The sequence below is a fragment of the Poecilia reticulata genome, chromosome 16 (genome assembly GCF_904066995.2).
Source record: "Poecilia reticulata chromosome 16, P_reticulata-male-v2, whole genome shotgun sequence".
Lineage (NCBI taxonomy): Eukaryota > Metazoa > Chordata > Actinopteri > Cyprinodontiformes > Poeciliidae > Poecilia > Poecilia reticulata.
The window spans coordinates 20,679,628-20,706,923 of record NC_088845.1 but is presented as its reverse complement, the minus strand read 5'-3'; the positions used below and the strand labels follow the sequence as shown (position 1 = coordinate 20,706,923).

At 38.2% G+C, this 27,296-nt stretch overlaps 2 protein-coding genes across 5 annotated transcripts in view; both read right to left on the bottom strand.

The window, feature by feature from the left end:
• The window catches only part of ptprub (protein tyrosine phosphatase receptor type Ub), a 228,206-nt gene extending 220,323 nt beyond the window's left edge, over positions 1-7,883 (bottom strand). For 2 of the 4 annotated variants that reach the window (XM_008432338.3, XM_008432340.3), the window contains exon 1: positions 7,566-7,883. In XM_008432338.3, the coding sequence (XP_008430560.1) occupies positions 7,566-7,644 (79 nt within the window). In that variant the 5' untranslated portion in view covers positions 7,645-7,883. The remainder of the gene's footprint in view (positions 1-7,565) is intronic. The other 2 variants (XM_008432339.3, XM_008432341.3) reach the window with 1 other exon arrangement.
• Positions 7,884-16,222: 8,339 nt separating this feature from the next.
• On the bottom strand, positions 16,223-27,170 carry LOC103478459 (glucocorticoid modulatory element-binding protein 1). The gene is made up of 10 exons (XM_008432343.3): positions 26,689-27,170; positions 25,154-25,286; positions 24,800-24,858; positions 24,482-24,603; positions 22,180-22,283; positions 20,286-20,470; positions 19,924-20,067; positions 17,523-17,660; positions 16,801-16,908; positions 16,223-16,707 (listed from the first exon to the last, which is right to left on the bottom strand). The coding sequence occupies exons 2-10, from the start codon at positions 25,267-25,269 to the stop codon at positions 16,289-16,291; spliced, it is 1,395 nt and encodes a 464-aa protein (XP_008430565.2). The 5' UTR covers positions 25,270-25,286; positions 26,689-27,170; the 3' UTR covers positions 16,223-16,288.
• Positions 27,171-27,296: the final 126 nt, after the last annotated feature.

Below are 27,296 nucleotides of genomic sequence, written 5' to 3'. Positions count from 1 at the left end.
GCTATAACAACCAGACTCTCTAGCAATTAACCTTTTGTGGAGAGAGTCAATGACTGTTTGTGGGACAACTATCAAGTCAGTCATAACAGCTCTTTATGAAGACATCTTTCGAGAATTTGGCCAAGAATTAAAAAGAGGATTCAAAGCTCATCTTTCAGCTAGTGCTTGGATTTATTTATTTTTCTCCCCAGCTCGTGAAAGTGCCTTGTGTAGAGAATGAATTGTAGAGAAAAAAAATATTTACAAAAACAAAAATCTTCATATTAATCAAACCAAATTCATATCAAAATGATAAAGATAGCTCCCAGGCCCCTGGCAATGTAGCTCCGGCACGCTGCGCCTCGAGAGGCTCAAACTGCACAACCCTCGCGAGGGAGCTTCTCCTACAAAACAAATCTATCCTACAAACTAATTATTATTCAATCACCACAGCAAAATTAGAAACAATCAAAAAATAATAATACTGAATATTTAGCAGTACCCAAATCTATTACTATGACTAGAATGTAATTATTTGTTTGATTGCATTTCTTTTTAAATAGTGTAGCAAACACAGCGCCCTCTCCCTCCGGGCAATGCATTACAAATGGAGTATCCCATAATCGCCTTGTCTCCAGAAGACTTTGGAGACCTCCTGCTCTGGTTTGACATTCTGGCTTGGAAAAACACCTGAAGATATGATGGAAACAAACAACACACGGTACCTTGTAATCCTTCGTAGGAACATGAAGCAACGAGGCATCAGACTCGTTTCATTCAGAGCAGAGAGATGCGAAACAGAGCAGCACGATTCTGTAAGCCGGCTGGATGAAATAAACAAGAAGAATGGAGTAATCTTTGTTTATTTGCATCTTGTAAGATGCTTATCTTAAGGCGTAGGCTTCCCCATGACAGTCTTTGTTTTTGGGTTTTAACTAAATGCAAGTCATTATTATTAAAATTGACAAATAAATGGTGGAAAAATATCCCTGTCTGTGCGGAACCTACATCACAAATGGGTTTAACTCTTAGCTACTACAGCAAAAGTTTGCTTTAGTTTCACTTTGAAAATGTACTTTTCAGTGACATTCAAATTCATTGAAATGTGCCTGAACATGGAGCCTCAAACACAAAGAAAACAAAGCTGTAAATGTGACAATTACATGAGAATGAGAACATGAAAATGCTTAGCAGGATTAATTAAAGGCAGCATTCAAGGGATACGTCAGAGCTGTGGTCCAACATGAAGAATGTCTGTGCAGTCAGCGCAGCTCAAACCCAGATCCATCACGACCAAATGAGAAACGAGACCGGCTCGAGAAGGAGGAGGGCCCACATGCTTTCACAGATGAAGGGCGACATTAATCGTCCTGACACCGAGGGGGTGGGGGGAAAGAGAGGGGGGTGGGATTCCTTGAGCACGTTATGGTCGGATGGTATTTTTCCAATCTAGTAGCGGGAGTAAGCCAATAGAGGTGTGGCACTACTACACGTAGACCCACATTACTATAGGTCAGACATGATGCGGAGCGCGGGGCTCATCTCATTTACACTACCTAATCGCACACAGCTCGGCTTGCTGAGGGGCTCAGTCGAAAACAAAATCATCCATCTGAGTGGATCCCTCTGTGCTCCTCATCTCATCTCTCTCAGACGGCCCCTCCCCGTGTCCTTCACCTCCAAGAACCCACCTCTCCTGGACGCAAAGTTTTCCATCTGCTGCCTGAATTACCGCCTGCGATCCCACAGTGATGGAAATCAACCAGTGTTTTCCAGAAGTCTGATTAAGGTCCAGTCCCCCATCGCCCTCTCATAGTCTATTCACAGATGGTGGTCGTTTGCTCCTGCAGGAAACACTTCCACTCAGAGGATTAGTGAGGAGAAGGAAAAAGAAAATAAACACTTTCTCAATAATCATATTTTTTTATTCCACCACTGGTTCTTCACTAATGCATCTTGAGCTCCTTTTTAGCTTCTATTCAGACAGATGCTTATTAGACTGAGCACATCTAATGGACTCTTCAAAGCCGCTGTCTGTGAGAGGCAACTTTAGATGAAAAATGTTCCTATAATAACAGTCTGCTAAACATTCAACTTCTAAACTGCTTCAGGATCACATTGAAATTGTGTGAATATGAAAAATAACTCTTAACTGTTTTAAAACACCTAGTAATAAAACTACTCTTATGAGAAAGGTGTGCTAAAGGTATTTGTGAATTAAATCATTTTATGGCGGCAAACGCTTAATTCTATCTACTTACTTGATTTTATTAATTGATAGTAAAAATGGTGAAGACAGGCACTGTTTGCAACAGTTTCTATTTTTAAGACAAACAGAAACTGTGCTGTTTTATGTATTCCTATAGACCACAAAGTAGCAACAACCCTCCCCCACTTATTTCTGCAAGCTAACAGTAAGCTACGTATAAGGCTAATGGTGACTCCACGCTGTCACTGAATGTCTCTTGCGTTTGCACTTTTTGTTGCACTGTTGCTCTCACTATGTGTCTGTCGTCATACAGCAAAAGCAGCAGCATAGAATCTGAAAGCACATTTTTCTATCCGTATGTTCAGCTGAACATAACCAAAACGAGGAAAAATTATTGCCAAATGTCTTAGGGAAAAAAAAGTTGTTTTTCTAACCACGTTGCTTATCGTTGCTTTTAAACAATAAGCAGTAGCTTATTGTTTAAAAGCATTACTGCAGAGAGTGTCATGCATCTGAAGCAGCAGCATAAAAAGCAACTTTGTTCATGTTAATGTATAACTGCATCAGCCTTTCCATTCATCTATTTTCTATACCCACTCATCCTTATCCAGCAGTCTTTGTGGAAGACGCAGGGTCTTCCACCTTGAAGCCGCCAGTTCATCGCAGGGCAACACAGACACACAGGATGAGCAACCAAGGATGCACTCACTTATACCTCAGCAAAATTTGGAGAGCTCAATTGACCTGCCATGTTTTTGGACTGTGAAAAAAAAAGTGGAGTATCCAAACAAAACCCAAAGAGAACATGCAAACTTCATATAGAAAGACCCCAGGCCAGAATTTGGACCTTCTGGCTGCAGGACAAAAGTGCTACCAACTGTATTTCATAGATAGCCAGTAAAATTGTAGCAATGTGTGTGAAGAGTGTAAAGAGAAACATATTACATAAATTTAGCACAAAGAACATTTCTTGCACAAGCAGATTTTTCTATTTGTGCAATTTTGTCAAATTGTTTCAAGTGTAACTGACCTTTAACACTGAGAAGTTGAAGTAAAGCAAAACCAAGTGGGGGAAAAAACTTATACAGCCATGCATATAATAGCAATGTTCAGAGAGAGTCTTAGATGTGATCATACAATCACTCTACTTCGATACATCATCGAAAACCTGTTCTAGAGTGGTCACCTACAGCTAAAATGTTACCTGATCTAAAGTGTGAAGAACCCAAAATTAAACAGCATCACATTTAGTCCAAAAAAGATATCCACATCAGCATTATAACAAAACTAATCTCCCACCATTCAGCCTTTAAATGTGTAATATTGAATTATAATTTCAGTCCTGATCTTCAAAATATCTGCAAATGAAACACAGGGCAAACAAAACGGCCGAGTCTTGTTTTAAACAGAGCAGCTGTGAACATAATTCACACGGGACCTCCGACTCTCATCGTGTTCAGGTACAGTATGCCGTCTCGTCATACGTACTTGGCAAGAAATGGTGCACTGCAACAATTTCTAGCCACATGTGATGAATAGAAAAAACGCTTCCGTTTATAAACGCATTCCTGTCATGCTTGATTTCTTCATTCGAGGATCGTTTGATAATATCTTCATTTCCGAAAGCTCATATGTGCTTGTTGTACCAGATGAAGTTTCCTATGCTGATGTTTATGCAGTTTAAGCCAAAAGTCCTAAAGTGTTAGTCATTCCACTCCACACTTTGGCCAGTCAGTCTCGGCTTCACAGGCCTTTTCATCTCAGTCCAAGTGTTATCTCATTCAGTCGAATGAGCAAAAAGGACATTCTGCCTTAAGTTTAGATAAATCTTGGAAATGAGTCATCAGTCACAAGGTAATTACACCATTCAGTTGAGAATCTGCACCGCTAATAGAAGAGATGGCTGGTGTGCAAACAGCAGTAAAAAGGCAAATAGGCGAATTAAGAAGCGTGAAAGAGTCAGATAAGGTTCAAAACACACCAATTCTAACAATAACACCAAAAACTGGACAATTATAGCATTTTTTTTTCTTTCATCAACCACCCTGCAGTCAGTCGAGTGAAGGAAAGAGCCTCCATATCGCAAAGCTGAGCAGCGTCAGCTAGACCTGTAGAAACTACAAAACACCTTGAACTCAACAGAAAAGAAAGAAACAAAAGTAATGCCTTGCAAAAGTTTTCATACTGAACTTTTTCACATTTTTCATAACCTCACACTTCATTGTATTTGATAGAGCTTCATGTGGCAACACAAACAATGGGAAAAGGAAGAACGACACATCAGACTCATCCCCCAGAGGAAGCACGGTGGTGGCAGGATCATGCTGTGGGGATGCTTTTCTTCAGCAGAGACTAGGAAGCTGCACAGGCTTGATAGAGGGACGTGTGATGCTAAATACAAAATACTAAAGCCTTTTAAAGCCATATATCCCTCTTCGCACTTCATGCACTATTTTGAGTTTCTCTATCATATTAAATCTCAATAAAAACACACTGACATGCTGTTGTAATGAGGCAATGTATCTATTAGAAGAAATGAAACAGATAAAGAGCTTTCATCCGTTTTCCACAAAGAGGAGGCAGGACAAAAGGGGAAGAAAAGCCTTGATACCTGCCAGCGGTGATTATTAATGGCCAACAGGAAGTCAATGGCTTTGGGTGCGAGGCTCAGAAACTGAACTCCAAACAGCACGTAAATATTTGCCAACAGACCGTCGCACACAGCGTTGCGTAGTGAAGCGTTGCTGTTCCATTCAGCTCTTTTAATTACCTGTACGTGTGATTGAATCCGTCATATGTCTCAGCCCATTCCTCTTAATGACGTGCTCCACTCACTTCTTGTCATTTCTGCTTCAGTTGTGCACACAAGGCCCACGCCGAGAAGCTTTTCTAATGAAAACCAAGAACAGGGTCCTGTCTTGATGACAAAAATATCGAGTGGATCGCCGTCTAAAGTTGCTGAAGCATCCCGGAGTGAAAATGTTATCGGTGGTAATGCTTCCCCCGCCCCCATCGCTTTATCTCCCCTGAAGAGGTACATTTTTGCATTTGGATGTGTGCAACAGAAACAGGCCCCCCAGTTCATATCAGCTTTCAGGGTAAAGAGCCAGCATAGAGCTAATACAGCAAATACCAGACCAAATTCAGGGAACAGAGCTGAGTGTGCGCATGAATTTGGATGACCGCGAAAAGGTTTGTGTCGGATTCCTATAAAACATGTTTATTTTCAGAAAGTGCGTCTGTCCACCTCCATGACTGATTTGAATTTTGAAAAGATTTTTATCCTGCTGAAACACTAGGGCCACAGATGACTGCAGGAAAAGGCTGAAATAACACAGTTTAATCAATAACATAAAATGAAGCGAATAAAATGAAGAAGTCTCCTCTATCTGCAACCCCAGAAGCCCAGAGGCAGCAGCTGAACCCACAGCCGGCCCAAAACATAAGCAAATTAACCCTCTGGGGCTTCAAGGGGCCTCAAAAGAGCTTGACTTCTCAATTTACCAATAAACTATGAGTCATTTCCACCATGTTAGTCATAGTTTTAAAATTATGTGATAATTTAATTTCACTGGTTTGTTGTTAGTTATCGTTAGCTTTTTTTCAGACAGCTGACCACCAGTGCACAGCAACCTTGGGGAAATGCAGTGAGGCATTACTCAAACTTATTTAAAGCGACTCTATTCACTCTGGAACTTTCTCTGAAATCCTTTTAAACGATTGCAAGTCCACAAATATGCAAATAATTAAGGCTTGGAGAATTTAAATAGCTGGTGTCACATCTTAAAATTTCTGTATTTAAGAAATTCATAGTTGATTGCACAGTTAAAATTATTTAAGCTGTCACAATGGTCCCAAACTAAATTCTGCTAAGGGTTCATTACAGTCACAGTTTTTGATGTGGATGATTTGGCTCACTGCTCAGGGTAGCATGTTCTTAGGGGTGGCATGAGGTAGCAAATGATTACATAAAATAGTCTGCAAGTCATGATGGCTTCCAATCTAGTAATAAAGTATCACTTTTGGGGGCCTCTGGTCTGCGTTTCATCTTCTCTGATCCAAAATTTAAAATACTTTGACTTTGATCTGGACGTCCTACAATGACTGAAGATCCTTTAAAACTAGTCTAAACACAAAAATTGTCATCTTGATTTTTTGTTGTTGTTGTTGCTGTTGTTCATTAGGAATTCATTTACCCTAGCATTGAAAGTACAATACATGTTAAGACTGAATTGCAATTTAGACTATCATTACAAAATTCTGATCAGTTTTCTTAAAATTACTGATAAACTTCTGTCTTAGCTTTCCTCAATCCCAATTATCCAGTGAGTTAAGCATAGCTAAACGTATAATCAATATTGTATAAGCATTTTAATAAATAATAATAATAATAGTAGGGAAATTATAGCTGAAAAAAGCAGTTCATATTTCAGGTCAGACAATATTTATCACTACATCCAAAACGTCACTGTCATAATGCTCTATGCCTACCTGTGATATCAGACAGATCAGCTTTTTATTTGTTTGTTTTTTGTCCCTATTGGTTCAATCCATCTGTAATAAAAAGCTATTGGTTTTTGCCAAATGGGGTTGGTGGGAGTATAAAGGAGGGGCTCGCCCAGGGCGTAATAAATGCTGGAACCGGCACTGGTTCCATATCATCTTGGAGGAAAAAAGAAAAAAGAAATCTGCAGCTTTGAGAATCGATGGGAACAAGTTCTCCATAGAGAAAGAAGGATTTTGGTTTATGTAATCAATGATGATTCCTGTGCAACAACCCACACTGGGATGTCAAACTTTTATGGAGTCACTGAATCAACTATGAAACCTGATTCCAGAATGGAAAGTCTGCAGGTTTTCAGTCTATGAAGGAATTGATTTGGCATGTGGGGGGATTTAGGAGACTTGCAAATATTGACTCACATCTTCTTCGCACTTTATACCTCTCTCTGCCCCCTTCCTCTCTCAGTTGAGTTTTGTCCACATAATCAAATATTTGAATCTACCTGGGAATTTGAGTGGGCTTGGGTCAGATAGGTGCCGAGGATCGTGTTGTTTAGCAAAAATTCAACGCACTCTGGCGAGTGCCTTTCTAAATAAATAAAAAAACATTTAGGCTATGTCAAAAATATCGGATTTACAATAATGTGTAAGTTTTTTCCACTGCAATATTATCAAACTCCTAAGTCGCCACGGGACAAAAGCCGCAGATAAACGCAGGAACGCTGTGCCACAAAGTTGTCATCGTTCACCAGACCCGCTCCGCTTTTCCTCTCTGCAGACTTTCACACGCATGTTTGGAAAAAAAAAACAAGACAGAAAGAAAGAAAAACTTCGCAGCTTGACTGTAGGAGACTAAGGTCTACACCAGTCTTACCTGTTGGCCCCTCGATGCCATCGGCGTAGATCTGGACACTTAAAATCAGCAGAAAGGCGCAGGTGTTCATCGTGTACATGTTTTAGTCCACTTTACATGTGACGAACAAGTCATTTCATTCACTCCGTGGGGTCCAGGAAGGCGGCAGCAGGCAAAGCGGAGTCCATCTATTTCCCTCAGTTTTGTTTTTTAACTGAGTGGAGTTTCCGAGACACTGGAGGGAGACAGGGCAGAGCTACTTCTGCAAACTGACGTCAGGGTAAACAGTTCAGGAGAGAAATTTTCTTTCCCGAGCCCACTTTCCCTCCCCAGCCTTCAGCTTTTCCATTCAAAGCATGAGCCGGGCGCCTCCAAGTGGTCAGATGCAGGAACGGCACCCCGCTATTTCTGACATCGGCCAAGCTCAACTCGACACCGTGTGTGACCGTGTGCTCAAAATCCCATGTTATCTGTCAGATCTGTGGGAAATAGAAGATCTTTGGCTGCTTTGGGGGAACATGGCAGATATTTTGTACAATGTCCTCAACTTGGTTGACGTATATTTTAGCAGCAGTTTGATTTGAATTCAGAAGTATTCACACCCTTTTAATTTTTTTTTTCACATCGTCATGTCACAACCACAAATTTCAGCGTATTTTGTTGGGATTTTATGTGATAGGCTCGCATAATTGTGAAGTGGAAGGAAAAACATTTTTCCAAATAAAATCTGAAAACTGAATTGAGTTTAGTTTCAGCTAATATAAACCAGCAGTTTGTAGGACCAGCTAACATTGCAAATACAAGCTATCAAAGGTGTGTCGACCAACTTAGTGCATCTGCAAAGCGATGAGGTGTTCCTGCTTTTTCCTCTTTCTAAACAGCTCAAGCTCAGTCAAATTGAATGGAAAGCATCACTAAATATCAGGTTTCAAGACTTGAAACATCCTGAGCTGGATTAAGGTCTGGACTTTGGTTGGTTTTCAGAAGTGTGGTCCAGTTGTGGTTGTGAATCAACAAGCTGGGGGTCTTGAGATCCTGATTGGAAATTACATTAATTAAATAAAAATAATATCAAAACATTTTAATTTTATAAATTTTAGAAGATATGATCAAATTCATCTCTTTAAAAAAAAGTAAATTAGGTTTTGACGCTGTTTGTCTCATTGCACTGCAGTTTAGTATAGACTATCTTTTTGCAGAAATGCTTGAGCATCTGTACTGTTTTTGCCACAAGTAATAGTTTGCATGAAGGGAAAGATTTACATTTTGGTCTCATCTAATCAAAGAAACTTCTTGCAATTTCTCTACAAAGGGCAGCATTGTTTAGTGAATAAATAATAAATGTCCTGTCAACATGTTGTCACATCATCTGAGCTGCGCATCTCTGCAGTTGCTGTGCCAGAGTAACAATAGATCCCTTGATCCAACCTGACCACGATGCTCTTTGTTCAATAATATTGTCTAACACACCACTGACACCACATGGAGCTATTTATACTAAGATTAAATAACACACATCTGTCTGGAGGCACTGTATTTTATTTAGGAGTAACAGAGTAAAGTGGCCTCAATGCAAAATACAGGTTTTTATTTGTAAACCCTTAAAATATGCCCTTTTCCTTCCACTTCTCAGTTGGTGCAGTCCTCTGTATTGGTCTACCACAGAAATCCCAATGAGACTGTGCTGTGACGATACGTGGAAAACCTCAATAAGGTATGAATACTTTTGCAAGGCAGCATAGTTTAGAGAACCAACATTTGGGATAAATTCAGACAGTGTAAAACAGTACTGGCTGCTGAAACATGAGTCAGCAGAGGTAACAGGTCTATGTTCTTGTTATTTCAGACAGGTACATGCCAGTCAACAACGTTTGCAGTGCTACCTAAAATGTCACCCTGTCATGATTATTTTTCAAGTAGGCACCATTCCCATAGAAATTACAATGATTAACACGGTTTTGTTTTGGGGGGGTTTGTGTCATTTTTCCTCCCCTTGATATTTAATAATATCAAGTTGAAAAGTGACAGATTAATTTTAATTTGCTGGACTCTTTTTCCAGAGATGCCGGACAAGCAACACCAGAATGTGGAGCAAACATTTGGTTCATGCTGCATCCCAAATCGTATAATGATAGGAAAACCCATGCTGTCTATTGCAGGATTGTGACACCCAGACTCTAGGTGACATTTATAAGCACAAATATTAACAAATGGCTGACACTGAGCTATTTTGTACAATACATCAGAATGCCAGTCTTTATAATAACCTTATTATAATATAGCTGATGATGTGTTTACCTTGACAGAGCCAGTTAAAAATGTTATATATTCTTGTGTCTAAAAATTGTATCAGAGATCCGTATATATAAAAATATTCTACACTGAAAAGGTTTGGTTTCCATTTTCCTTCTTTTTATTTTGTTTACAGCCAAGATAAGTCCCATATTCTCAGTTATGACAGGTACACATGCCTTTGCACCTTCCAATGACAGCTGCAAGGCATATTTCTCCATAAATTAGGAAGTTTAACATATTGTGTGTATTCAATTTGCATTTGATGGGGTTACTTTTCTCCATCTCTAGCAACAGCTGGTTATGTTATTATGTCCTTGAAATGTTGGACTGCAGAAGTCACTTTTGGATTTAATGAAATGTGCACAAAGCAGATGCAAACAGATGTAATAATTATTTCAAAGTAAGTGGTCTGACGCATCTCTGCCAGCTCGTCTGACGTGTCCATAGACTTGTTACGTAAGTTGTTCATAAGAACGGACGGCGTTCTCATGATGCAAATGTAGCAAACAGGCCAAAGCAGACTTGATCTTTTACACACATTTGACTGCTGTTACAAAGTATCCTTGCCTGACCTGAGATAATGTCACCAATCTAAATATGTTTTAACCCTAAAGATTTTTGTATATTAGAAGTGTTGTCTGAATAATATTTTTTTAATTTTTTTTACTATTTAAATTCAAAGTTAGTTTCCCATTTTATTCAATAAAATATCTGTTGGAAACTCTGAGTATGAAACTGTTTCTGCTTGGAGGAAACATGATTTGCAATCTCTGATAGTTTACATTGTTACTCTCTCATCTGTCTGAAGAATGTGGTGGAAAAAAATGACTATTTTTCTTACTAACTTACTTTACTTACTTACTTACTTACTTACTTACTTACTTACTTACTTACTTACTTACTTACTTACTTACTGCAAGTTTTCAAAAGTCCATAACTGATTGGCTGATCAGGTTTCTGTGAAGACTCCCTAATGGCTGCTGGCTGCCAAGGTAGCTGAGTTCAAGTACTCCGACAGAAAACTCAAAACTGATTTTTTTTTTTTTTTGCATTCCACTTTGTTTATTGATCCAGTTTTTGTATCAAGTTCCTGCAAAGTTTTTAGTTTAGTTTTTTTGTTTTTTCACTTTTTTCTTTGTGTTCAATTGGGTTTCAAATTCAAAGTGAGCTCTCCACTCTGAGTGACCTTGTCAGCTGGAATAAATCTTCACAGTTGTGTTAAGATTTTCCAGTAAAGTAAACTGAGAGGCATCAAAATGGAAGCTAATACCCTGGTAACTTTTGATAAAAGTTTCAACTCTAATGGTCCGAGACTGTATTTATTTCACATTCCTCTTCAAAAAAATGATCCTAAATTCTGATTCTATTTATAAAGAGAAAGAGGTGTCCAAATTAATTTGATCGGGGGAAAAATAATTGTCCTTAACATCTACGTATAACTATTGGTGCCACAGTAGTGAGGGAGTAACTGTAACCAAGCATTTCAAATAACCAGAAATGAGTGTTTTCATATTGCAGATTTTTTTGTTTAGTTTTTTTTTTTTTTGCATTCCACACTTTGTTTATTGATCCAGTTTTTGTATCAAGTTCCTGCAAAGTTTTTAGTTTAGTTTTTTTGTTTTTTCACTTTTTTCTTTGTGTTCAATTGGGTTTCAAATTCAAAGTGAGCTCTCCACTCTGAGTGACCTTGTCAGCTGGAATAAATCTTCACAGTTGTGTTAAGATTTTCCAGTAAAGTAAACTGAGAGGCATCAAAATGGAAGCTAATACCCTGGTAACTTTTGATAAAAGTTTCAACTCTAATGGTCCGAGACTGTATTTATTTCACATTCCTCTTCAAAAAAATGATCCTAAATTCTGATTCTATTTATAAAGAGAAAGAGGTGTCCAAATTAATTTGATCGGGGGAAAAATAATTGTCCTTAACATCTACGTATAACTATTGATGCCACAGTAGTGAGGGAGCAACTGTAACCAAGCATTTCAAATAACCAAAAATGAGTGTTTTCATATTGCAGATTTTTTTGTTTAGTTTTTTTTTTTTGGCAAACGAGGAAAGAGCTTTTGTGTCCATTTTGCTTTGGACCTCTCACATGGAAGATGAATCATAAACCCATTTTGGCTGCTGCAAGGGAGGCCTGCAGCACTTTTTGGTTGTAAACCTCATTTAGAACAAAAGAGCTGTTTTCTGATCTGAAACACTTAGGTGTGACAAGAAAGCAAAACAAGGGAGGGAAGCACTCTGTATTAACATCCAGCACAAAGGTTGATGTTGAAGCAGCTCCTCTTTGGGATAACACATTTAGCTGTGACTCAGAACTAAATTGGCTATACATCTTTCAATTTAGATGTTATGTGTGGACATTACAGCTGAATATTAAATTAAAGGTGGCCAAATAATTGTATTTGCTATTTCCAAAAGGCGTTTGCCACATGGAGTCTAATATTATTAGTCCAGAATGGTAAATAAACAATCCATTGCACTCCAGATAATTTATTTAATTGTGCAGAGACTAACATATGTCAAGACGAAACCTATAATTACGCCTGCTTGATATACGACAGACACGTATTTAAAGCACAATTATTGAAACAAAGGAAGTATTTTGATTGGGGTATGTTTTGCTGCAATGTATTTCAATGTGCAGTAATGTGATGTTGCAAAACACTGGCGAATTCAAACAGCAGGACAGGTGTCAGCAGAGATGCTGAGAGCTATGAAGTGATGATAGTCATTTTATCAGACGTTTTATCGACTGCCACTCATAACCCTGGACAAACACCTACATCTGGACGGGCTGTGCCGTGCGGCAATGTGTAATAACATATCATCACAGTTCTAAGAGAAGTTGTCAAAGGCAACACCATCACTGTCTATCTCAGCCTTGGCATGCAGAGCGGTGCTGAACACAAACAGGAAATCATACCAGGAAAAACGGCTGGATGATTATTTCTATGGAAAGACCGCCTTGACAAAAGAAAGTGACATCTGTGATCGTTGGGTTACTGGAAGCAAATACGGTTTGAAGAAAACACGAGTTATGCTCTCTGATGGGTTTTTTAATCACACATTAGCTTCTGTTTTAGGAAGGGGAACTGTGGCATTCAAATCAGAGAGAAGAAGTGCAAGTGACGTGAAAGTTTTTAATTTAAATAAAATTGTATGTGAAATTTACTGTTTACCTGCATCAAGCCCTTTTTCCTGTCTGGGCTGTCAATAAGTCCTCTAGCATCTTGCTGTTCTTACCCACAGCCTGGCAATAAAAGAATCGATAGCCTGAGAGGTGTGAATGTAAAGAAAAATTTAACACGTTATCACTATCTAACAAGGTGACTCTGGTCATCATGGGTCTTTTTGAACGACACCATTTATCTTCATTACCAAAATATATGTTTATATTTGCATATTATAATTTGAGTATATCCAACAAGTGGAAATCAAATTAGCAAAAAAGCAGGGAGACACAGACACCATAGATGCAAAAGTTCCAAAACAACCCAGGGTAGAGTGTGTTTTATGAATAGACTGGTTTGATTTAATGGTTGAACAACTATCAAAAAAATAATAAGTAAATTATGAAACACTTACTTTAATGTGTCCTTTATTATTTAACATGAAAAACAAATCTAATTCATTTAATATAGAGTAAACTTCATATGTTGACAATAAAACTATCTCATTCATTTCAAGCAGAGGTGCCAAAGTCCTCTACTCGAGAGCTAGAATGCTGCAAATTTTAGATGCATCCTTTCTCCAACACACCTGAATCAAAAGAATGAACTCAATACCAGACCTCTGAAAAGCTGACTGACTGAATATATAGAATAATATAGTGATTCTATATATCCCCATTATTCCATATATAGAATAAGGGGAACCCAGACATTTGATTCATGTGTGTTTAAGATGAGATTCATCCAAATGATGTAGAATAGCACAGATCTCAAGGACTGGACTTAGGCAACTCTGATTTAAAGCGTATGTAATTTGTAAAATATCCATTTAGTATTTGCATAGTTGCTTCCATTACGGATTCATTTTAATTTGTAAGTCGTACACATCAGCACATGTCTACCACTGCTCTAGTCAATTTAATTGATATTTTTAACTTGGTGAATAGAAGATCTATAACAATTTCACACTGATTTTGACTTACCGTAATAGGTCACATGACCTAGAAGCTATTGAAGAGAAATACTAAATTTAAGCTAAAAAAAAAAAAAGGTAACAAAAATAAAAATTTAGTTAAAATGGAATAAAAATGCATGTGCCTCATATATAGAGTTTAGTTCAACAATTACACACTGATTTCTAGTCAATGTGGCACACAATATGGAAGCTATTGAAGAAAACATATTATTTAACAATAAAGTTATTTAAAATATTGAATATGACTTGACATTTTAATAGAGGACAGTGTGTCTCATGTAAAAGCATGAATTACCAAGGCAAGCCATTCATTAACATTTGTTTGACAGGAGTGTTCGGTTTGGAAATTTGTTGACAGTCACTGAATAGATGCTTAAAACAGATAAACGTGCCAAAACCTTCTGCAGCTGAACAGAAATAAAACTGAAGTCATTATCTTTGGACCTAAAGAGGAACAATCTAGAGTTATAGATCTAGAGTTGTAAACCAATCCAATAACAATTAAACCAATTAAATTATTATTTCTTTCTGCATATTGCGTGCAATGAAGTAAAATAAATAATAAAACCAGTTTTTACAGTATAATTTACAATTTAAATCAAGATATCCCACATTTAATTCCTGGCCACATTTCATTTCAAACATATCTAAGTGTGTTTACTTATTAGTTTGTTTTGTACATTTAAACAACAAACTCGACTTGCAATAAATATGTCCTCTAATTCAAATTGGGCAAATATTTACAGCCAGATTAATTATAAAATAATAAAAAATTACACACATTAAAAAATATACATTTGTAAAAACAAAAAATTAATAATAATAATAATAATAATAATAATAATAATAATAATAATAATAATAATAATAAGAAATTGTCCAAAATTTCTGTCCAAAGAATTTGAGATGTCCTCTAAAACATAACCATTTGCCCTTAAGTTTGAAAACATTCGCATAGTGTTCGGTCTCGACTGCCAATATTTGATTTATGAGGTAAGAACAGAGAGCAGTGTTAGCATTACAAGAGATAGGTTCTTATTTTAGCAGCTTTAGTGCCTCAGTTAACCTCTTCTAGTAAGAAAAGAAATAATATACTCACTCAACACGCACACACCTTAACAAAATTCATAACAATGAACATCCAGTGGGATTAATAAAGTGAATTCATCCATTCATTGTTTAATATCCCCAAATGTTAAAATGTTTATTTTCTCTCCTTTTTAAGTTTCTTTTCTAGAAGCTACCCCTGACTATTTGCTTTTGTTTTGAGAACATGTCCCGGACCAGGACAAAAAAGTTAAAGACGTTTCTGCTGTACTTCATTTTGTGTCTTGTCTGTGTTATTCTTCCAACAGAAGATACACTGAGCTCAGTAATTTGGTGGATTTACATAGACAAAATGAGAGAGTGAGCAATTGCTGCTGTTAACCTTGTGTTCTCCTTTTGTATTTCTGTCCTTGGAAAGTACTGCTGGTTAGGTGCTTCTGTGTCTGTCTCCCTTCTGTCCCCCCAACTCCCAATTGTCCCCTGCTGATACTTTATGCATTCAGCTTGCCTTCCTTAACCTTTTACAAATAGGTCTCAAATTATTAACTGAATGTGACTGTACTGTATTATAATTCGGATTAAGTTAGAAGGTATGTAGATCAGTAACTGACTAAATTTGATTCTTGATATCTTTTTTAGATAACTGGAAATGAATTGGGCGGCATAATTTTCCTGTAAAGTTACTTTGTTGTAATGTCATTTGTTGTGAACTGAGTTTACATAAAAGGTATAAAATTAAAAAGGAAAATGGTATTTTAAGTTCCTTGAGTACTGTGTGTTTTAGCATTATAAAAGTGAAAAAATATATATATACATTAGCAATGTACTTTACAGGTCAGAGTGTCAATAAAGAGATTATTTAATATTTTTTTCTTTGATTGAATTTTTCTTATAAAGTGCCTAAAACCAACACTTATTTTAAACATCACAATTTGTCTGGTGTACATCTGTACCTCTGTTTCTGTAGTTATTACACCAGAAAACCCATTTATACACCAGTCAGCCACCACAATGTAACCATTAATAAGACACCGTTCTTCAGGAACTTCTGCTGGAAATGTACAGTACCTTTATCTGGATCTAGTTTATATATCCACCATACATCTAATGGTTCTAAAAACCCAATCCAATAGACGTGGGATACCTCACAATGAGGAAGGTTTGTTCCCCAACATATTAGTGAGTGTGGAGTCTCCACTGCGGGTTTTTATTTAATCTCTTGAATTTTTCTCTCAGTTTGAGCCACAGAAATCTACTTAACGTTCTCGGTGTCATGCAAGCTTTTTGTCTTCCCCGCCTCGTCACATCTGATCGGACCATCTCCAGGAAGAAGTACCGTCTTCTGTTTCATCTCTTTGTTCTGCCCTGAGGTATCTTTTTTCCCGTTGCCACTTTGGCCCACTCCGTCTGTCCTGCCGGCTCCAACAAGGTGACTCCAGCCAGCGGGGGCAGAGAAATGGCTGAAGACCTGAGCATGAGATGCAGCAGATAAACTGGTGAAAGAAAGCGGACGGATCACTGTGTTTGTCCTTTCATTCAGTAGCGAGTCGTGCACGGGTCTTTTCTGCTGGCTCTGACGGTGAGGTCGGAGGTGTTTCAAGGATGAGGTCTTGTAAGATTTTCTTTGATTGCAGCTCTGCTTCCTGCGTTCCTCCGAGATCTCGTCCAGCACTACACAAAACAAGATAGCAGTTGGTAAAATTCACCGGGGGCATCAGCGTGTGGACCGTGCATTGGCTCTGGCAGCGTTCTCGACATACACACCGTGATGGATTTTACTCTCTTGGTTCTGAGTGCACCGAAGGTCCAGGGCTTGTTTTACCGAGTCCAAAAGTCCAAACATCTCACACAGAGAATTCAGTATATGAGCATCTGACCCCCAAAAAATAAAAAGTAAGCCAAAGTGTTGAATAATGAATAACAATCTTTTTTCAATTGTACATAAGCAATTCAGGTGAGAAAAAATCTATATTTATAAGTTTGTTTTTTTCCAAAACCTTGGCATTCACTTATATTCAACCCCCCATGATTCAGAACCATGTACAATGTAATTATAGCTACTTTGGGGTTTAGATTGAGATACTTTTTGCAAAACAACTCAAGCTCAATCAGTTTTCGACAAAGAGCATCTGTAAAGATTAATTTATGATGTGCACTTCTAGTTTTATGCCACACATACTGCATGTAGGTTAAAAGGTATCATTTTGTTTTAGCTGTTTTAACTCTTGATTTTATTTAGAAGTACATGAGGTTAATTACAAATGCATGCTAGACTTTCCAGATTCTTATTTATAAAGTATTTAAAAAGCATGGATCATTTTCCTTACACTTCATAATTTTGCACTACTTTGTGTTGGTCTGCCACATAAAATCCCAATAAAATAAGCAGAATCTTGAATTTGCAATGTGGGGGGGAAGCAAAAAGTTCAAGTGTTGTAATACTTCTGCGAGGCACTGAGTGTGAACGTGACGACACAGTTTGGTACCTGTCTCCTGCAGGCTGCCGTTATCGCTGCGAAGCTCAACACCTTTAAGGGTGTTCACAAGTTTAGCATGGAGGCCAGACAGTACATCCACCATCAGCCCAGACTCTGCTACACCCCTCCAAAGTCTCATCACTCCACCTGAAGAAGATCGATTACATGATAAGAACTCTGTGCATATGAGAGTTTGGTTTTTTTCCCTTCCATTAAGAGGTTTAAAAATGGCCACAGAGAAATTAGAGAAAGCCATAAATGCACCAGTATAGATTTGATGCACATGAAGATATGAATTCCAGTGTGCGATGTTAAATAAAAAAATAAAAAAACTAAAGAAATACGGTAAAGATTAATAAGTAATCTGTGATAAATGTGGTGGGAAGGAGAAGCAAGGGGACATCTGGGGCTGTAATTTCAAGTAAAAAACATAGGAAATGACAGAACTAGATGCCATAGATGGATAAAAAACATTTAAAAAGAAGTGAAAGAAGAGAAGGTGTTAAATAGGAAACAGATGTTGAGAGGAAAGAGCAGGAAAATGGGTTAGGAAAGAGGAGCTCTCTGAAGGCAGAAAGGAGGGCAGGATGGATTTGAAGGAGAATGAAATATAACTTGATGTTGGCACAAAACTGATAAAAACAGAAGTTAGGTTAGGGTGATGAAGTGCATAGCATGCTAGATGTGTTATCTTAGAGGAAATGAATGTATGCCCCCTGATGTTTGCTTAAACTCCCGTCACGATGGTAAAATATTTGAAAGTGTTCCAGTTCCCATTTACATTTATAAGTTTGCTTAATTTATTCCTCCATGAGGGGAATACAAACTAGAATGAAGCACATTTCCATGGAGCCGAACGGCTCCAGCTCAAGAGGTTGAGCACGCTCGCTGAGAATTATCTACTTGTTCGAAATGCAGCGACAAGCAATCCGGAACGTGCAGCGAGGCGCTTCAATCTGCTTTTCAGGGCATCATCAGCGGGACGTTTTACTGACTGAGCTCCGCCTGGAACGGTGCCTGATCAGGTCACCTTTAAAAGCCTTTAAATCAAAGCTGCAGCCCCGGCAAGTAAAAAGACCACACCTGGAAATGTCAGCTGCTGTCTGCGGCTTTATAAATGGACATGACTCTTCCCCCTGACTGTGGTCAGCAACTTTTTAAGGACAAGTCGGCAGGAGCATCCCACAACTGCCGATTCAGAGGTTTGCAGGCTCGCTGTGTCAGAGAGGTCAAACCTTTCGTGGTTACGAGAGGTGAGATGAGAGCGATGGCTGGACAAACCCTGTGTAAATCTTTTTGAGAACCTGTCCTACAAAAGACCTCTTCTCTTAAGAAAAGATCCTTTCTGACATTATTACCATCTGGCAGATGATTTTTCTTTTCTTTTTTGTTTTTTGGTGGCAAGGTGATTAAACTTTCCCTTCTACAGAAATGAAAACACAGCACCTTCCACAATTAGCATCTCTGGTACAAATATGTACACAAGCTTTAAAATGAAAGATTTTAAATGCTTTTGCCACAGTTATCCAACATTGATCATATTTACGTCCAGACTTGAATAAGTTTGGTTTTGGATTATTGTCCTGCTTCATAAAATCTGAGATGAACTGATGGTTGGACATCCTCAGGATTTTCTGGTAGAAGCAGAATTCATGGTTCAGTCATGAACCATGAATTTTGGGGCAGCTCAGCAGCCCCCAAAACTATCACACCGCCACCACCATGTCTGCATGCTGATGCTACAATGTGTTTTTTTCTGAAATGATGAGTATCCAAGATGTTAACAGCATTCAGACCTTCTAAAAAGTTCAACTTTCTAAAAAGCTCAACTTTCTAGAACTTTTTGAAGGCGTTTCCTAAAAAGTCTTCAGATCATGATTTTTTTGGGGGAGGGCTGGGATTTATGTTCTTCTTAGTTAGATTTGGTTTTGGACCTGAGATTTTATTCAATTAATTAATTGAATAGAATAATATTATTCAGTTAATTTGAGTTGATTGTTGACAACTTTTAGTTTCAATATTAGCAATTTTTTTGATTCTATATCAAAGAATCAAATCATCTTTGGTGGAGAAACTGAACTTAGGTTTCCCAAAAAATATGGTTAATCGCTGTTAATTAATAGCATAACAAATATGGTGATTACTTCTCACACCCCAATGTTAGTGTACTCAATCAAAAGGTTGTATTTTTCTCATTTGTTCAGTGTGAAATTATTACCAGGACTGTAAAAATTATACATATTTCAATATTTTACCAGTACAAATTGTCATTATGTGTCATGTATATCAAAATACGATTAACCAAAGAATAATCAGAACGTGTGACATGATGGAGGCCAACAGGTCAAAACCAGCTGTCTAATTGAACATATATATTGAATCGATAAACATTATTTTGTCTTTTATTTACCAAGTGAATCAGCTCTCTTTATGTTGACAGGATGTCCGCTGATTGTGGAGTTTACAAGCTGTGTTGAACCATTACTCTGCTCTGATGCCGCTCCAACCATTTCCTCCAAAGACTCCTCCAACTCCACTGCATCGCCCGCTTCCCCTTAAATACGACCAGACCAGACACATTTAGTTAATCAAGGGCTAAAGCTGTTATGTCTGTGTAAAATTGGCTTCAAATCCTAAATATTTATCATATTTTTGTGCTTGGTTTCAAAGTGATCTTCAATTTCTTGGTTTGAAATGTCAATACTAAAAACAGTGGTTTGAGCATATGTGATTGGTATGAAAACAATCACATATGTGCCAACTGTAATCTACCTGTCACAGTAAGCAGCTGTCCCCAAACAGGCTCGAGAGCCAAACACGACAGGCTTGGTTGCACCAAGGCCCCTGGAGGAGGCCGGGTGCTGTTCATCAGCACATCGAGCTTGGTGCTGCGGCAGGTGTTGCTGCACACTGACTCATGCTGGTAGAAATCTATCTGGCCAGAGTCCATCATTTTCCTGCAAAGGGGACAGGCGGGTTACAATAATATGGCAAAGTGTCTGAGAAAACATTTTTCTTTTATTTTTGCTTTCATAGTCGCATGGGGGACGTTTGGTCTGAACAATCTTAACAGCCTCTCGCTATTTTGTTTGATGCGGGGCTTGTTGGTCAGCCCTCTGGAGGCATAAAGATAAAAAGAACAGATACCGCCTGTTGGGTTTTGCGTGTTGCCTCCAAGCAACACCAACAGCAAGTGCAAACACGATAAAGAGGTGAGAAGTGCTGCTCGAAGGCTTACATGTGAACCATTTGATCCTTCTATCATCACAGTTGTGATTACCCACTGCCTCTGGTATGCAGGCTCAGACAGACACTAAAACAGAGATGTGCAAGTTGGATTTTACATTATAGCAATCCTGTAGGTGGGTCACTGCAGTGAATAGTAAAAGTATTAAAACCCAATTTTTCCCACATTTTGTCATATTGCAATCACAAAATGTAACTGCATTTTTTGGATTTTCATATGACAGACCAACACAAAGTAGTGTGGATAAGAACCATGACAATAAAATGTGTTTTCAAAATGACTACAATCAGTGTGGCACGCATTTGTATGCAACTCCTCTAATGTCAGCGCTAGAAGAATCTTTCTCTTCAAGCTTTTGGAGTTTTCTCTATAACAGCTTCACCCAGACTGAAACCGTTTCACATTCCTTCTTTACAAAAATAGTTCAAGTGCAGTCAGATTGGATGTAAACCATCTGCGGACAGTTATTTTCAAATCCTGCCACAAACTCTGTCTTGGATTTAGGACTGGGCTTTGACTGAGCCGTTCTCATAAAGATATATGCTTTAATCCTAACCATCGTAGCTCTGGCTTTGGGTCATTTTCCGGTTGGAAGGTGAACATTTGCACCACTCAAGTTATTTATTTATTTTTGCAGCCTCCTATCAACTTTAACCAAAAAAGTTAACTAAAGCATCATGGTATCATCGACATTTGTCAAAGGGGGGATGATGTGTTCAGGAGGAATTGCAGTATGACGCAGAAGGTTCACTTTTGGTCTTGTTAGAGCAGAGTACCTTCTTCCACGTGTTTGTTGGTTTTGCCTCATGACCTGTGGAAAACTCCTAGTGAAACTTTGAATGCTTGTCTTTCAACAATGACTTTCTCATTGCCACTACTCAAAGGCCAGATTTGTAGAGTATAAAAAGTTATCTAAGAGACCAATTCAACCTGAGCAGAGTATCTTTGCAGCTCCTCCATGAATATATGTTGTTGGCTTTTTTTTTTTTACTAATGTTCTCTACCAAACCTTTAATACCTTCACAGAATAATGCACTTAAGTTACACACCATTTGACCCTATTTATTATCTGTCTTTAAAGAAGCATGGTTGTAATGGATTTTATGTAGGTGTATTAGACGAAGAGGGAATAAATACAAATGCAGATTTTTCTTTAGAAACAATAAACAGGTATGCTTTTCCTTCCATTTTTATGCTTTGTATCGGTCTATTACAGAAAATCCCAACAGATTACATTGAAGTTTGTGGTAGCAACATGAACAAATTTGGATGGTACTAAGGTTCTGAATAGTTTCACAAGATGCTGCACAAGACATGACATTCGTCTGTTTTAAAATCATAAACATGACAGTCGGCACAAAAAAGTGGAAATAAAGGTTAACAGAAAGACAGATGTTTCTTAATGTTTCATAATCTTACCTGAGCATAACCCCTCCCACTCTGATGGCTCTTTTCCAGTCCTTCAGAGTGGCTTTTCCTGCCAAGTGCACAAACTGCTTGGGACTAATGAGCTGGTCATTGAACTGTAAAAAGCAAGACGGGGCAATTTATGCCATGTAAACAGTCATATAAAAAGTAAAACAGGCTGTTAACCCATGTAATGATTATCCTACTTTTTATTCCTCTGGAATAATTTACAATTCAATCAACCATACAAGAAATACAAAAAGGTATTAAGTTAATAACATCATAAAGGTGTTACAATATAGACGGAAATCTGTGGAGTTTGAAATGACAAAGGGTGGGAAAAATCTGCCTCAAGCAACAGGAGAAGCAAATCTTAGCATGAAAATATAAATTACTCTTTTTGGAGGAAGCTCATTCATCCATTTATTTTTGTAGAAAAAAGAGAAATCACAGATTTGACACAGAGTTATTTCATCTGAACATTCTGGCTTTGCAAAATATACTAAGAAAAATGTGAAGTGATTTTTTATTTTTTTATTTTTTTTGATTGAAAATTATTCCCTAACAGAAGATCCATCACAAAAAAATGTATAAAAGTCTTTCAAAGCAGGAATTCAACCCAGTGTGCCAGAGCACTCAGCTGTGTATAAAAGTGGTGACAGGCACAAACAAGTTGCAAAGGTTGCGAAAAGAAAACAGGTGGACCAAAGGCAACAAAGGTCAAAACACAAAGGAACAGGAGCCTGAAAGTCACACACCTTGAAAATTGAAAAATGCACAACAAACGAATGGAGATAATGTCAGAAGGAAATAGAATGTACCGTATTTTCCGCACTAGAAGGCGCACCTAAAAACCTTCAATTTTCTCAAAAGCCAACTGTGCGCCTTATAATCCGGTGCGCCTTATATATGGACCAATATTGAGCCACAACAGGTCTAGTAACTACGGTAAGCAGCCGCCGACTTCATTTTCGCCCGTAGAAGAAGAAGCGCACGGTGCATGCTGGGATAATTGTCAGAACGCTGGTTTGTTAATAAAGTTTGACTGACTTATCTACCTACCGACCTTGTAGAATCAAGTCGTCTGCAGGTCATTTAGCACCACGTTCTCCATAAACATGCTGTGTGCGAAAGGAGAAGGGTGATCATCGTCCGGCCACGCCCTGGCCCAGTTGCGGAAGGCTCTCTTCGCCGACCGGAGTCGGACTGTTTTGTTGACATTCTTTATGTCAACAAAGTGGCTTTAGATATTCATCCGGGGTACTTCGACTAGGGTTACCAAGGGACAAGCCCTTATACATTTAAAGCTGGGGGGGCAGTGTGTCGGTTGGTCTGTGTTACCCAGAAAGCTGTTGGGCACAATATCACAACACCAACACCATGAGTGAAACAATGACTGGGACAGCCTACTATATAAAGTACTCGGGACCATTTCTCTATTATTACACATCCACATTTGTAGAGTATGGAACAAATCGTACTCTACAAATGTATAGACAGCTGTAGCGTCTATTCTATGTACCTTATAATGTGGTGCGCCTTATATATGAAAAAAGTTTTAAAATAGACCATTCATTGAAGGTGCGCCTTATAGTGCGGAAAACACAGAATGTATAGAAAAGCCAAATATAAAGCATTTCTAATACCAATAAAGAAGAAAGCATGGTTACTGTGGGTTAAAGAAAAAGCAGAGGTGAAAAACTGACATCTGGAGAAAAGTGGTATTTAGTGTTAAATCAAAATTCAATGACGGGACGATGTTGGTGGTTCAGTTGGCTGCAGATTCAGTGAAGCATCTAAACCTAATATGTTAAATATCAAGAAGATTTCTAAAGCCCCTGATAACGCATACCTTTATATAAAAACCAGTGGAAGAGTCAATCAGTACCTCTGCTAGTAATACTCAGATGGAAATTTAAGCTATTTGGTTTTGTCACTTATTATGGAGTATCATAAAATATCTAGTAGGTGGATCTATTTGTCAGGAAACAAGGTGCATGTTTTCTTTGCAAAAAAAACCCCAAAAACTTAAAGCACTGTAATTGTGATCAGTTTATTGAAATAGGGAACAGTTCGACACATTCTCTAAAAGTGTGAGTCCATGTTTTGTTGTTTTTGTTTGGTAGAAGTTGAACTTGTGTCCCCCAGGACAAAACCTTTTTCCTGATTAGTCTCTGATTTAAATGACAAGATAGTAAGAGGAAGAATAAATCTAAAGGAACAATACAGCAGTGATTTTTTTTAAAAGTACACCGTGGTTGGCTCTCCCGTAATAAATCAGCACTTCTTGGATACACTCAGCATATTGACCTACCTTTACACATCGTACATTGATTCCAGGACAGACAAACTTCTTAAACAGCAGGACTGCTGCGCTGTCTCCACAAGTGATGGGGTAGCCGTACTCTATCTCTGTTCCATCGGTTTCACAGTCACCTTTACAGGACGCAGCAAAAGAAAAAAAAACATCACAGGAAGAATAATCTAACAATTATAACACTGAGACTATCACCCAGCACTATGCTGAGTACTACACATAATGATTCTGTTGTATTGAACAAAACGTGTGTTTTTGTATATGTTCATTAAGTTTTAAAGAGATAATATTTTTGGTTTCCATGCCTTTACTTACTTTGATGTGTCTCTATCGCTAAAACTGTGGTGGCAGTACCAGCACTGTCGTCATTTAGCCTGCAGAGGGCGACATAAATTCACATTTGAAATGAAATAAACCTTACTTTACTTTCTCTGCACACTGGACTGTTGTGTTAACTTAAGAATATACAACATATACAATACAAACAGAAATTTTTCTACATCAATTTAGCTCACACACAGATATAATGGGAAAATAATGGTTTTGTTGTTTTCTTTTTAGTATTCCCTCCAGGCTTTGGTTATTTAAATATGTGATTCTGGTATGAAGCCTGAGACTTAAACTCCCAGGCAACGAGCAGACTGGTACCCCTCCATGCAATCGTCTTACCCATTTAGCTGCAGGATGCTTTGTCTCTGATGGTTGTTGTCCCTGCATTCCTGCTTTTCTGTTTTAACCACCATGACTTTGCCTGAAGGCTCAGAGACCCATTCAGCAGCAGCCATCACACCTCCCAGCAGGGCTGTACAGAGACAACAGGTGAGTCACATTAATGTTCAGATCAAACACAAATACTTTTCATTTTATGTTTCGGATAAAAATCATTTCCTGTTGTTTCAGAATTAATTCATGCCAAGGTTAAAACAGCCTCTGCATGCTGGGATGTTCTAGATGAGGAATGCATCTTATTCAGAACATTTTCCAACTCTAATGTGAGAAGTTCCATACAATTCAATAAAAATAAAAAAAACAATCTAATGGATGGGGATAAGAAAAACCACACAACCCTGGTTTGATTTATTGTTAGTATTCAGTGCTCTTGAGTTCACACCTGCTATTGTTTTTAGGGAATTTGATCAACTGTGGAGTTCAGCTCTTAAAAGTAGTATTTTCCTGACATTTTAATTATGTTATTTAGTTAAAATCATTGTTCACAATAAGGTTACAAAAAATGAAAATAATCTGATTGTGCAAAAGCATTAGGCAACAGAAGAGACCAACAGTTCCTCCAAAAAATATAATTACTAAAAACAGTGTGCCAAAAATTACTGTCTCAATGACCAATGGATTTATCTTTGGTGATGAACTCCAAGTCTTTGAGGTTAAAAAACGTTCTTTTCCTAATCTTAAGCTCCATACAAAGACCCTTTGCCAGAAGGAGCATGTTAGTGAAATTAAATAACTTGGAATATTTTGGACTTAACCGTAATCTCCAAATGTGGTCATACCTCTATTTTGATGTAAAAACTGATGATGAATTATTTCAAAACCATTTCTTATGCTGCGGTTAATGCAAATATATCTTGTACAATTCAACTGATAAACTTTATTATTAATGAAAAACGTTTTTAAAAGCGGCAAAAGTGTTCAAACAGCCGCAACTTCAACAAATGCATTTGTGTCTATCAGCAAAAACTCATAGTTTTCAGAGAGGTTCTTAATGTCAATGTCCATTCATTAGATGGGCACAAAACAATCTACTGCATCACCGCGGCGCATATCAGTAATTGGGGAAAATTTGAAACAATAGTGACTTTGCTGTAGCAGCGAGTCAGGAAGGCTGTGAGACGGAAAGTAACACAGAATAAGCTGCAGGAATTTTAATGTCTGGATTAAATGTAAAGAGTTAAACTTGAAATGCTTCGTCATTTATGTGAGACAAGGCATGATGGGAAACTAATTTCAATTCTTATACTCTTTTCATAAGCTACTTTCAATTTGACAGTGAACGCAAATGCAGTTGAAGCCTTTGCAATAACAATAAAACAAGAACAGCCTATCTTTCAGGGGAACTTCACGAAAGGAAGAGACAGCTAACCACAGTATCAGACCAGACTACAATGAACTAAATATATTCAGCCGTTTTCTTCAAATTAGTACATTGGATTAGCATACCCGGCCGGACAGTTGCGTGCCTTTCTTACCCTCTTCACAGCCTCACGCTGACGTCTGTTGGTGCGGCATCACGCACCCCTGTCGTGCGTTCCCGTCCCACACAGGAACCACCGAAACAAAAAACGGGGTCCACTTCCACTCCTCACACTCTACGGTGTAAACAGCGTAAAAAAAAAAAATAAAAAATCAAATTAATCCTCCGCTTATTCAGAGGGACACGGCAGTGTGAGCCAAGCTGTGTCGCTGCTGCCCTTCCTGCAGCCCAGGCAGCGTTTGCCTGAGAAGCATCTGTCCCGCTGTCACGAGAACCGCTCTGTTGGCACGCGATGTGTAACTCGGTCAAACTGTTCTCGTTAGGCTGGATTTGTGCTCCACTATAAAAGTTCACGGGCAGGGCGACTTTAATCACCCGGTATTTAAATTTCTCCACCACAAACAGAAAACACTGCATAAGAAATACTTCACTAATATGTGAGTATCTTATTCTCAGTGATCTGGGGCTACAAGCTTGACGTGTTCTGCTGTTGCCCGTGTTTCACCAGTAGATGGCAGTTTCGCTCTTAAGTAGATGACAACTATTGAGCAAAGGCACACGATAGGGATTAATAATTGTGATTTTGCGAGTTAACTGGACCGT